The sequence below is a fragment of the Copadichromis virginalis genome, linkage group LG11 (assembly GCF_057382275.1).
Source record: "Copadichromis virginalis isolate Kocher_CV1m ecotype Utaka linkage group LG11, C_Virginalis_male_GT1.1, whole genome shotgun sequence".
NCBI classification, from domain to species: Eukaryota; Metazoa; Chordata; class Actinopteri; order Cichliformes; family Cichlidae; genus Copadichromis; species Copadichromis virginalis.
In genome coordinates, this window is record NC_140628.1 from 36,964,907 (window position 1) to 36,978,251 (window position 13,345).

At 40.4% G+C, this 13,345-nt stretch overlaps 1 protein-coding gene across 10 annotated transcripts in view; it reads left to right on the top strand.

Annotated features, from left to right (window-relative positions):
* Positions 1 to 13,345, top strand: part of syngap1b (synaptic Ras GTPase activating protein 1b) — a 189,081-nt gene that overhangs the window by 152,945 nt on the left and 22,791 nt on the right. For 6 of the 10 annotated variants that reach the window (XM_085472265.1, XM_085472269.1, XM_085472264.1 and 3 more), the window contains 9 exons: positions 1,150 to 1,294; positions 1,450 to 1,686; positions 2,153 to 2,354; positions 2,950 to 3,152; positions 4,267 to 4,468; positions 4,846 to 5,439; positions 7,216 to 7,650; positions 7,954 to 8,127; positions 8,526 to 8,737. In XM_085472265.1, coding sequence (XP_085328391.1) covers positions 1,150 to 1,294; positions 1,450 to 1,686; positions 2,153 to 2,354; positions 2,950 to 3,152; positions 4,267 to 4,468; positions 4,846 to 5,439; positions 7,216 to 7,650; positions 7,954 to 8,127; positions 8,526 to 8,737 — 2,404 coding nt within the window. Of the gene's footprint in view, positions 1 to 1,149; positions 1,295 to 1,449; positions 1,687 to 2,152; positions 2,355 to 2,949; positions 3,153 to 4,266; positions 4,469 to 4,845; positions 5,440 to 7,215; positions 7,651 to 7,953; positions 8,128 to 8,525; positions 8,738 to 9,771; positions 13,239 to 13,345 lie in introns of those variants that run through there. The other 4 variants (XM_085472271.1, XM_085472267.1, XM_085472270.1 and 1 more) reach the window with 4 other exon arrangements.

A 13,345-nucleotide genomic window follows, 5' to 3' on the forward strand; every position in this document is an offset into this window, starting at 1 on the left:
AGACAGTACCGAACTTGAAACGAAAAGCGAGCCTTTATTTGGGCTGATTAACGTGGCAAACAACAGAAAACACTGAGGCAAAACTAAACTAGAAACTGAACTGGGAAAACTAAGAACTGACACTTAACTCAGACAGCAGGGAAGGCTAAGACAGGGTGACAATGATGCACATGACGGAGACAACTATGAACAGGACTCTGTGCTGGAACAACAAAGAACTATGAAACATATTCACGTAAGCAACATGGACATGGCCAGCACAGAGTCCTGAAACCTGGTGTAACATGGGGGAAGTAGAACAGACGACGCGGCGACGAACAAAGGAAGACTGAGGACTTAAATACACACATGAGGTGATCAGGGGAAGTGGAGACACATGAGAACACAGCTGACTAGAAGGAAACATAATGACAATACAGGGGAGAGTAACAGTAACTACAACGAACAAAGAACCCCATACTCTTTCAAAATAAAACAGGAAACACAGAGACATGGAGATAGAACATGAACTTAACCTAACAAGAGACATGAAACATGACAGGTAGACACACGGACCAGGGAGAGATGACAAAAGGGACTAAGAAACCAAGGACTAAACTGCAAACTAGAAAACAACTAGATGTGTTAAACTACACATGTGGATACAAAAAATGCATTAGAACTTAAACCCTGGGCCTCATGGCCCAGTACCGTGACAAACAGTTTCTCAGTTGTTTCTCAGTAAAGTTTTCTCTTAATTTTCTAACACTGAGTGCATTTAATGCTTTGGTGTTCATAAAGGTAGTGCATAGGAGTGTAAAGGGACAGACAGTTTCTCCAGAGATTTCCAGTAAGTGCTAAGTGCTCGTAATAATAATACACAATAATACAGTGCAGTGAATTCTGCTCAGCAGTCCATTTCTGAGAATTGTTTTCTATATGCTATATTGGTATGAAAATACTTTGAGCTAAAAGTAACTACTGTTGTAATTTGCTGTTGGCCAATAAGACAGCTCCTCACCTACGACTACTTAAACAGCATAGTGTGGCAGTGTGGCAATGCTCGGTTTGTTGTCTCATAATTGATTTCTTTCATATTAATCTTGTTGTGGATGTTGTTTTCTTTATTAATAACACTGAAACTTGTTGCTAATGAAATGTCTCTTGCAGGGGAGTTCATAAGGGCCTTGTATGAGTCAGAAGAAAATTGTGAAGTTGACCCCATGAGAATACCACCCTCTGTATTACCAGACCACCAAGCCAATCTTCGAATGTGCTGTGAATTGGCACTCTGCAAGATTGTTAATTCCCATTGGTGAGTAGTTAATAATGCAAAAAAAGCAACTCCTTTACTAGACTGTGTTTATTTCTCTTCGCTATAATAAAGATAGATGAGGCTTTTAAACAGCTTCTCGGTGGAATATCTAAATGTACCTAGTTTGTCCTGAAACCTTTTATGTTGCTTTATAGTGTGTTCCCTCGAGAGCTGAAGGAAGTCTTTGCCTCCTGGCGAGTGCGCTGTGCTGAGAGGGGTCGAGAAGACATCGCTGACCGCCTCATCAGCGGTTCTCTTTTCCTGCGCTTCCTGTGTCCTGCTATCATGTCGCCATCGCTTTTCAACCTCACCCAGGAGTATCCAGATGAGCAGACATCACGCACACTCACCCTCATCGCTAAAGTAGTGCAAAACCTGGCTAACTTCTCCAAGTCAGTTTTATTTCATTTCATTCATATATTTAACTTTATGAAAATAATTCTGTTTTTTTAATCCATGTATTTAGGGAAGGAAAAAAGCTGACCATCAATGACAAAAACAAATAAATAAATGAATTTATGCGTTTAATTGTTTGATATTTCTTCTTTACAGTGCCCAAAACTATTAAAGATTTGAGCTTTAATACAAAAACAGTTGAAATTAATGACATTTATTTGAAAAAACTATTATTAAATCAAAGATTATGAGTGTAGCTACAATTTAACTCATTCACTGCCATTGACGTCTATAGCCGTCAATTGTAGTGAATGAGTCAATGGGTTTAACTCATTCACTGCCAATGGCTGGCAGTGAATGAGTTAATTTCCCTGCTAAAATATTTTTCAGTTCTTTTTCTACCACTTTCCCTGTCACACACATATGTCCTCCCCGCCCTGTTCTGTTTGTTCCCACCTGCAGGTTTGGAAGCAAAGAGGAGTACATGTGTTTCATGAATGAGTTTTTAGAAATGGAGTGGGGCTCCATGCAGCAGTTCCTCTACGAGATCTCCAACCTGGACAGTGTCAGCAATGCAGGCGCTTTTGAGGGCTACATCGACCTGGGCAGGGAGCTGTCTATACTGCACAGTCTCCTCTGGGAGGTCATGGCTCAACTCAGCAAGGTAAACACAAAGCATCATATCTGTTGTTATAAACTGCAACCATACTGGTAAAAATCAAATGATACGTCAAAAAAATCCACAGTGGGTTATTTATCGCTACAGTATCCTGAATTTAACCTACTATAGTCATCAAAGTAGTCGTTTCATATGTAATAATACTGCTGCATTCCTAATCATGCTGCTCTGGAACTGGAAAACAACATTGTGCTTTCTCACATGCAAGTGAAATAATGTCATAAAATAAGTGAAGTAAAACTAAAAACTAAACATAATTACAGTTTAAATTGAATTGCCAGAGTTCAGTTGATAACATTCTGATAACACAGTACATCGCTTACATTGTGCAGCCAGACTAAGCCGTGCTGAGATTCGATGTGTATTGTTAGGACTCGGTTTTAAAAGCTGCATCTAAAAAAAATGTCTTGTTTTCTCACCTCAAATGTTTCACAAAATCAGACTCCATGTGATTACATTTCCAGTGCGTGTTGAATGAGATGGACGTACTGAAAAACACTTACATTAGATTACACAAAAATGTTTTTTAATGAATATGTAGCTAAAGTGCCATTTCTTTTTGTTTTCCCTCCAACCACAGGATGCCATCATCAAACTGGGTCCTTTGCCTCGTCTCCTGAATGACATCAGCATGGCCTTGCGTAACCCACACCTCCAGAGGCAGCCCAGCCATCAGACAGACAGAGAGCCCGGTAGACAGTCGGACAGGCTGCTGTCACGGCCCAGCTTCAACAGGGGCATCTCTTCTGAGTTCCAAAATCTCATGATGAGGGATCTTAATAGGTAGGAATTTGAGACTTTAAACAGTTTCAAACGCTGAAACCTGAGTTGTTTTCACAGAGTGTCAAGAGAATAAAATCCAGAAGATGTTCTTTTTAAGTGATGCAGTTTCCCACTACTGGAAATACTTTTGCAAAGGACATCCATCATCTGACTGCATCTTACATTTGCCTTCTTGTGGTTACCATTGCCAAGTGAAGTCTAGGAAAGTTTGGGGCTGCAGTGCATATTTGAAAAAGTCTTTCAACAAATGCTTCTTTTCTCCTTGTTGTGCAGTAGTAGGTAAAAATACTACGGGAGATGTGGCTCTTTTTTCTGCACTACATTTATGTAACAGCTGGAGATTTGTTTTTTTAGCTAATTTTTTTCAATGAAAAAGCTGTGTCATTATTTAAAAATGCAGAGCGCTGCTTAAGAAAATTGGCCTTGAACCTTTTTGCATGCAGCCTTGTTTTTTCTGTCTAGTGCCACATGGCAACTTTCGGTTGCCTAGATCTCCTCGGAGAGACACCTTACTAAGGTTTCATTTAAATAACATTTTAAGCTAACAACATCCAACAAAATTTTTCCAAAAGCCTAAAATTAGAGAAAGAAAATACAGATTTTTGCAGCAGAACTTTCCCCTACCCTCTTACTCGTAATTTTAATCAGATTAATCCACTTCCGATTGTTCCACTGACTCTATAGAGGGGATTTCAGCTTTATGTTCAGAACCACTGAACTTATCTTAACACTGCATAAAACTGTGTAAAAATAGTCGGCATGACTAGAGCAAAATGAAGATATTTAATTCATGTTTATGTAATTGTGGCAGCGTACCTATGTTCAAGGACCTTCTCGCTCTTTCCACACACCGCACATTTGCTTGTTACATTGAATTTAGCTATAGATAAAAGCCTGATAGAGTGATACATCCTAGTTTAATAACAGAGGAAGCATTCAGTCTTGATTTTAACCAACTGAAGAAACGATTCAGATGCTTCTTCCAGCGTTGTTGTATTTAGCTTTCAACTTGCAATCATATTAATATAGTAATATAGTGTCTAAATAAACTGTTCATAGGGGAAGAGTGTAGAGTTTGTTAGACTCCTCACCTCCTGTTTCTGCTGTTCTCCAGCTCTATAGATATCACCCGTTTGCCTTCCCCTACATCCACCGGAGGGGTCATGCCATCTCGTACCCAGATGAGTTTTCAGGACCGTGACCATCCTCATCGAGCATCCTCCAAAGACATGTTTTACGTATCACGCCCTCCCCTGGCCCGATCCAGCCCAGCGTACTGCACGAGCAGCTCGGATATCACAGAACCTGATCCTAAGGTGAGTTTTACCACACTGACTCGGGGAATCACCATCCCATCCGCTAGGTTTACCTTTATCAAGGTGAGATTAGTATGACGTGCATGTTGGTCATACTGTAAGAATCTGCCATCGTGTGATCGAGGCTCTAGTATATCATGACATCTGCTTTTTTCCCACTGATTCACCACGCAACTCATCCTAGCGGTATTTCCTGGGAAATACTTTGATGCATTCCGATAACCAGGCAGGCCTCGCGGTAAAAACACCCGCACCACCCTCACCCATCATCCGTGGCCACCTAACATAAGCAATAACAGGGGGCACACTAGCCTCTCATATCCCTTATTATTTAGGTGCTCAGTGTCAATAAAAGCGTATCTATGATGGACCTCCAGGATTCCCGAATGAACAGCGTGTCTAACCTGCAGTCGGTGGACATGCTCAACTCCTCCCAGGCCTCCATCGCCGGTATGGGCAGCTTCGGCGGGCTGAGCAGCGGAGGCGGTGGCGGCCTGGGGTCGGGCCTGAGCAGCCAGCTGCGGGCCGGTGGGAGGTTGTCAGCTGGCTCTGGCGGCTCCAGCATGTCCGGTGGCCTCCGGCTGAGCCAGCTGAGCCAGATGGGCACCACCACCGACTCGCTATCCCAGCAGCAGCAACAGCAGGCCGCCGCCATGCGCTACCCGCTTTCCTTCCAGAATCCCCTCTTTCATCTGGCGACTGCTGATGGGCCTCAACAGCAACAGCTCCATCACCAGCACAGCCGGGCTCAACCCCCCGCACCCCTTCTCCTGGCCCCAGAGCCCGAACCCTCTCACCAGTCCTACATCCCACAGTTCGCCCATGGAGGGTTCTCTCGCAGTGAGGATCTGTCCACCCTCAGGACCAGGGACGGTCACCTGGGACAACCCAGCATCATCCACTCACATAGCTACAGTGACGACTACAGCAGGGCTGACTATGGACGCAGGCAGATGTCCATGCATATGCAGGTAAATGGACTCTCACTGTATTTCTGTAATGTCATAAATTCGCTATGTAATAATGTTTACATGTGAAATGGTATTACTATAGATGTTGAATTAGTATTTTCATTATGCACAAAGGATAAAAAAGGAACAATGTTATAGACATTGATTAAAAAAATATAATCACAGTCTCATACCCTGAGCTTCAGTTCTTTTGTACAAACCAGACTGTGAAAAATCCCAAAATGCTCTAAAATAAACGCCAAAGATTTTCTAACTTGAAAACAGTAAATTATGAATCATTGATAATTAAATTGGTTCCAGAAGATTGTTTGATTCCACTCTAATCAATTTGTTGTGAAAGTCCTTCAGTGAGTATGCTTCATACCTCTTTTGCTCCAAAGCAGTGCCAAACTATCAACTAGGCCCAAAAACGTTTGAACGTGTTTACTGAAACCCTCAAAAATTGGGCCTTTCTTTGACAGTGGAGCCGAGCTTTAAGAGTCAATCACCAAAAAGATCTCTTTATTCCAACATTTATTAGGAATATATAATATATATTAATTGATAATATATAATTCTGATTCTGAGGATTTGCAGTTTTTCTTTGTCTAGTGTGATGGTAACACACTTTTTTTAGGGATGAGCTTAAGACATGACGCCATCATAAGAAGTCATGACAAAGTCTTCTTGTCACAAAGTCACAAATCTTTGTGAATGTTTATGATTGTTGTCATTAAGTGTCACAATGTCATTTTTATTACAAAGTTACATTGATTGATATGTCTTTGTGATGACAGCTTGACATTAACCAGGACAACGTAAACCTGTCATAAACATGGCGTACCGGGTCAAACTTGAAAAAGTGTCTCACTTTTTGCATTACATCACATTACATTACATCACACATCACACTGCAGGAGCACCAATGTAAAAAGCCAAAACACAAGTTGCCTGTCAGAAAAGCTGAATCAAACTAGAATGCCATGCAGGCCTCATCTGACAAGGGGCTGCATTGGTTCTGTCAATTCCCAGTTTTATCCAATCTAGGAAGCTAAGCAGAATCAGGCCTGGTTAGTACTTGGATCCTTGAGTGTCTGGTGCTGATACCAGGTGCTGTAAGCTGGAATTTGATTGGGTAACGTGGGTTGTCCTTTTATTGGAGGGTTAGTGGATGAATCTTCAGCCCACCTGGTCTGTATGTCTATGGGTGCTTGAGCAAGATACTGAGCTAGAATAAAGCACTGGAGCACCTCAAGGTGCGTAATATTGTAAGGTAAAGTGCTTCATTCACTGCTTCACAGTGAATGGGTTAAATGCAGAGAGGAATTTCCCCACAGGGATCAATAAAGTATACATTATTATTATTAAAGATACTACAATAATACAGAGAAAACTCCAACAATCAAATGACCCCCTATGAGCAAGCACTTTAGCAACAGTGGGAATAAAAAACTCCCTTTTAACAGGAAGAAACGTCTAGCAGAACTAGGCTCAGGGAGGTGCAGCCATCTGCTGCGACTGGTTGGGGGGGAGGCGAGGGAGACAAGGCAAAAGGCACACTGTGGAAGAGATGAATAATAGCTCCATGTTTCTACTGTTACATCACCTTCATTGACTGAATCTCAAAATGCTTGAAACACATCAATTCATCATTCGAACTGAACTTCTGTTACTACATTTTATTGTCTCATTAGTATTTGAGGCAATTTACCCAAGTGTGGCAACCCACTGAATTTTTTTCCAATTTGATAAGTGAATTAGTATAAATGTTAATTTATCATTCACGTGTTTTTCAAGGATAATCTCCAACAGCAACAAATGATGGGCATGGCCTCCCAGACGGGAACCTCCCATTCCTCCCTGGCCACCACGCCTCCCTCCACAGTCCAACCTATGCGGCAGAGTTCTGTTGCTCCGCCTCCCACCCAGCGTGTCAAATCCCAGACCTCCCATCAGCTGTCCGTCAGTGCAGCTGCTGCACCCTCTGCTCCTGCAAAAACTAGGCCGCAAAGCGGAAACCTTCTCCAGTCGCCAGAATCCGGCTACGGCAGGCAGCATGGGCCCCGGCAGCTCTCCGTCAAAGACAACACTGCCCCGGGCCTGCCCCACCAGCAGAGCTCTGTCAGGGAAAGCCAGAGTCCACAGGGAACCACCAGTCAGAGCACTCAACAGTCACCACAGCAGCAGCCTCAGCAACAGCAGCACCTGCTCAAACCCACTATGAGCAAACAGGTAACTGCTGCACACTCTCCTAATATCTAACTTTCCTATTTTTTTTTTTCTTTAGCACCTGTGCTCACAGCTATTTCTCAACAACAACGTGTAAGATGTCAGTGTTTAGCTTATCTAGGGGATAAAACTGACATTCAAGATTAAGAGCTTGGGAGCCACCAGGGCTCAGCCATGCTCAAAATGTATGAACTCGTGTAGCACTGAGGCATTTTGGGTAACATCGTGCACCAAATTTATGCAAGTGACTTTCACTCAATTAAAAATTCATGTTCTCATATTCAGTGTGCTGACCTTTCTTCCCAGGGTTCCCAGTCTCCATCTACCCTCAATCCCCCAACGCCAGCCAATGAGCGGACGGTGGCCTGGGTCTCCAACATGCCTCATCTGTCCGCTGACATTGAAAGTTCTCGGATTGACCGTGAGGAATTCAAACTTAAGGAGTACTCAAAAAGCATGGATGAGTCACGCATGGATAGGGTAGGTTTAATTTTTAACTATTTAATTAACATTTCAGTTGAAGTCAGAGGAACATTGAGTTATGTCTGTCATTTCTGAGCAGATGGCACTCAGATTTGATCTTGACACAGAAGTCCAGAGGTCTCAAACTGTGGGAAACAAAAGCCATGAGCCAAATGTTCAACTTGTTTGCATTCTTTTTCTTTTTCTGCAGTTTGGCATATTTACTGTACCTCATCCTTTATAAAGGCAGCCGGCCTAATTTTGAATATCTGGAGGTGGTTTCCAATGCTTTCATGAATGTGTTTAGAGAACTCAAATCCACCAGACACTGCAGTGACCAAGAAAGCAAGGCATGTACGCACCAGCGTCGCAATAAACTGCTCTAATTTAGCATTCTTTTCACATCTCTACCTCAGGTACGGGAGTACGAGGAGGAGATCAACTCCCTGAAGGAGCGCTTGATGATGTCCCACAAAAAGCTGGAGGAGTATGAACGGAGGCTCCTCACGCAGGAGCAGCAGACCAATAAGATCCTCCTACAGTACCAGAATCGTCTCGAGGACAGTGAGAGGAGGCTACGGCAGCAGCAAGTGGAGAAAGACTCCCAAATTAAAGGAATAATTAGCAGGTAAATGGAAGCTGTTGTTGGGATGGAGGGAAAAGACTTGTGGTCTTGTATAAGGAGGCCATTGGTGGGCCATAGTCTTTCTTTTTCTTCTGTTACAGGGTTTTTGTGGGAAAAGGACCTTTTCTATAAAATTATGATTGCTAGCATTAATTAAAAAGACTTCTTATACTTCTGCGGAGGACTCCACAGTACGGCGTTAGCATATTGGATTCTGTTTAACAGGATGAAACATGAAAATGAAGCAGTTGTTACTGGCAATATATACATTGCACATCGGAATAAGACTCTATTTACCAGAGGTTGTTATCTTGAAAAGAATATTACAAGATAAGGAGATTGGTTTCCGTTTCATAAAGCACTGTAGCCTATGAGAAAGGATGGGAGCTTTATATTGAAAGCCAAAGCTGCAGACATGTAATGAGTGGCAAATTAAATAATAGACTGTAATACAGAAGACAAAGATCTTTATCTTAGATAAGCATCCAGGAGATGTTCCCGTGGTGGTTGTTTCTTCAGCTTAGTTAAGCTGGACAAAAGAGTCTTTGATTGTCCTCTGAGCTCTTGCCGTAGCAAATTTAAATGCAGTCATAACCTCACAACATGCTTTATTTGTTATTCAAGAGCATCATATTTGGACAACTGCAGAGAACTCCAGCTGAGCCCTAATTTCTCGAGTGCTTGTGCAAAATTGTAATGGGGCTTTTATTGTCAGTGCAGTCTTAACTTTTATTGATCACTCACAAATTAAGCAGTTCATGGAAAAAAGGGTTGAGTATTGATCGTGTCTCAGTTGTATTTTTCAGGCACAAAAACCAAATATTTGCTGGGTTTTAAGGACTCCGTGAGCATTTTACGTGTGACCGCATATTAGCAATGCTGCCCTGCATTTAATTTTGTTTTTATTTTTCAGTGAAAAGACACTTAAAACTACATGAAAATATTGCAGTATTTTTACATCTTATAATAGTCTGTGGTCTGCAACTGAAGGGTGGATAACTGTGACAGAGAATATTGCCACTTCTAATCCACTCCAGGAAAGAAGACTTGGAATGAAGACAGAGAGTCCTGCTCGTCTTTTATGGAAAAACATCTTAAAAGGCCTAACCTTGTATATAACCACCATTAAAACGTCCTCCTTTATCCTGCGCTGTCACACTCACCATCAGCTGTTTGTTTATGAACAAAGTTCTGGATTTTGGGATCATGCAGGATGATTCCAGTTAGCAGAATTTTCAAATGATTCTCCCACGAGATTGCACTGTAAAAGCACAAAAGGATGGGGAGTTGTAAAACTTCAGAAACATGTCTGCACTTTTTAAACCAACTCAAAGAATTGTTTTGGACCTTCGGGCACCGGACTATGGAAGACCATGGTTTAATATTAGCTCTTCCATTTTAAATCAAGGTGAACCATGTTCACTGAAGGACTGCTGATGGGTTTTTTTTTACCTCTCCAGAGTGAACATGGGGACTAATACCTCTTTTAACAACACATGATGTGAAATGAAGAGGGGTGAACATCAGAGACAAACCTGAATCAGTCAGTGAATGGTGAAGATTCAGGTATAAAGGCATAAATGAGCTATGCCCTATACTACAGAAACTTTGTCAGAGCACTTAAAGCAAAACCCTTGATTACTGCTCCCCTGAAGTTAAAGCTTAAGGAGAGTGCTGTACACATGAAGCACAACGTGCAGTTATTAGCTGCTGTTTTCAAGGCTTAAACTTGTAACTTTTGGGACCTTTATCATCTGACCACACAAGGATGAATTACAGTAAGTAGCAGATCTGGATGCTTCCGAGTCAATTTTACACACAATTCACTGAGCCAGCCCAGGTCATGCAGAGCATTGCAGATCTAATGCACACACACGAGCAATGCAAATAATGTAGAGGGCGTCCTGTTGATTGGACTTCAGAATATCAGTGAAATAACAAGTGCAACCATAGCCTTATGTTATGTTTCACCTTAAATTGAGTTTTATGTTCAATTTTCACATTCAGATATATAAACATATATATATATATATATATACATATATATTATGTTGATGCAAAAGCAAGCTCAGGTTCTGCTAATGGAGCCCTTAGTTGTGACCTTAATTTCATGGCTCCTGTGTAGGCTTGGAAAAAAACCCAACTCTTTATCTGCAGACCTAAAATACTCAGCGTTATGTTTCAAGTTTGAGAGATATTTTTTTTCAGAGAAGCCTTAATGTTCTGTGCATAGAATTTGCTTTAAGCTCAGAGCAAATCCAACCTATGTCATTAGACCAGGTACACATTTTGTTCTCAACAATCTAATTTAAACCAAAGCCGAATATTGAGTTTTAGGTCATGCTAGGTTAAACACTGAATCCACTTTACCTGTAGCACTTGTATTTTTATTTTTTCTTTAGGGTAGTTATTCCATTAGTTGGCTACAGGCTCTCATATTTTTTTGTCAAAATACTTTAATTTTAAATATGAATGAAACTATTTATCTTCCCCGAGCTCTTTGCTGTGAACTGAAGAGATTTATATTGACGAGATGCATTGAATTTGCAGCAGAAAGGGGGGAGGGGACTTAATGGTCTTAATTGCACCTGTCATAGTAATAATCTATTTTAACTATAACCCATAGCATAGTAAATTCAGTAATGCAAGAGCCATAATAATAGTAGTATAAGAAATGTGATGTATATGAATTCTATTGAGAGTGAGATTACTATTTTAACCTTGCAATAGCTAACTTTTTAGCAGGAGAAGCGCAATAACAGATGCAGTATGTATCTGCGTGTGCTGTTTGTGCCGAATGCACATGCAGGATCCTGAGGAGGTGTATTGTATGCATCTTGTGTAGATAACGAAACAGTGACTTCCTGCCAAAATCTTTTACCAGGTGCCATCTGCAGTATCTAAACATACAAAATATAGACCTGGAATACTGTAAAATGCAAAACACCACAGAGACAACATGACGACAATGACGTGAGCTTTTGACAGCAGTATGTTCTGCAAAATGTGTTCTTAAATCCTAAGTTGGGGTTTTTTTCTATTGTTTATGGGTTGTTTTTTCTTTTTCTTTCTTTTTTTTTTTTGATGACCTGTATGGTGCTTGTGAACTTATCTGCATTTTAAATGAAAGATTGAAATTTATATTATTTATTAATTAAAGCAAAACTGACTTTCTCATCTCTGTATGATTTTTGCTGTAAATGCTTGGTATGATTTTGTTTTTGACCTGCAGTCCGTCATTGGTGGTGTCCGGTGACGTGGTGATCAGAATAGTTGTTTAAGAGAGTTAGACTGTCATTTAACTTATGCACTTAAAATATGATTTAAGTATTAAAAGGAAAAAACATATTCTTTTCTATTTATTTTCCCTCTCCAGAGTCTTAGATAATATTCTGGTGTCAGTATACCTGCCTCTCTTTGTAGCAAGAATATATTGATAGGCTGTATAGATTGTACAACAGCAAAAATTATGTTTAAATCTTGCAAATGAATTCATAGTGGTGATGAGTTTTGGCTTGATGTGTGTGTGATTGACATGGCTTGTAGCAACAGCCAAGGGTTTTTGCTCACTTTTATATAGACCTGTGTCAAACAGTTGCGTTGTTTATTTTAAACAAATGCACTCAAAGAGGAATTTGGTTTAATGTGCATTTTAACTGCATCCATTTGGATTGCATAGTTTTTACATACATAAACAATGTGATAAATTCGATGGGAGGCATATCCGTCAGTCAAATGTAAGTCAAACATACTGTTTTTTAAATGCATATTAACATGCTGTTCTGTACTGGGGACTTGGGTTGATTGCATGGTTGTTTTTGTATATTTAAAACACTTTTAGTTTGCTTGTTTTGTTTATGTTTGACTGACAAAAAGACATTGCTTTAATTTATGTTAAAATGATTTGTAATGTGCGATTAAAGTGCAGAGTAAGCTCAAATATGTCACGAGGTTGGGTTAAACTTGCTGTATCAACACAAATTAGATGTTATCAGGTAAGTTTACAAAAAATAGAGAGCATATCTGCAGCTGCTGTTTGACCCAGGTCTGTCTTTCCTTTTGCTTTTCATTAACTTTACATCCTATTTGACACCTTTTGTCTTTTGCCTTTTTCCTCTGTAGCAAAATATTCAGACTTTGTGACCTCATGTTGGTACATACACACATTGTTTTGACTAAATGTACGACTTGACCTCAAAAGCACACTACTTGAAGTACAACTGGATATATAAAGCTTAACTTCTTTTTTTTCCCTCTTCTTTTTGTAACATATCACCCACATGAATCATTGTCTGCCTTTTTGGAGTCATGTCAGAATCTTAATGCTGTATGCCCATGTTACATTCCATTGTTTTTTGGGACAGTGCTAATATTTCTGTGTGTGCTTATGATTGACTCTTTTCTTTTCCTCTTCTCTTCTTTTGTAAAAAAAAAAAAAACAAACTCTCAACATTGTACATTATTTATGGAATAAAACATCCAAACGCTTATGTTTGAAACTTCACCTGTGGATTTTCGTTCTTTATTGTCAAACACGTGCCTCTGTGTTCTTAATAAAGTGATATGGATGTGGTGGAGAGGACTAGCTTTGAGTGACACAGTACAACTTGA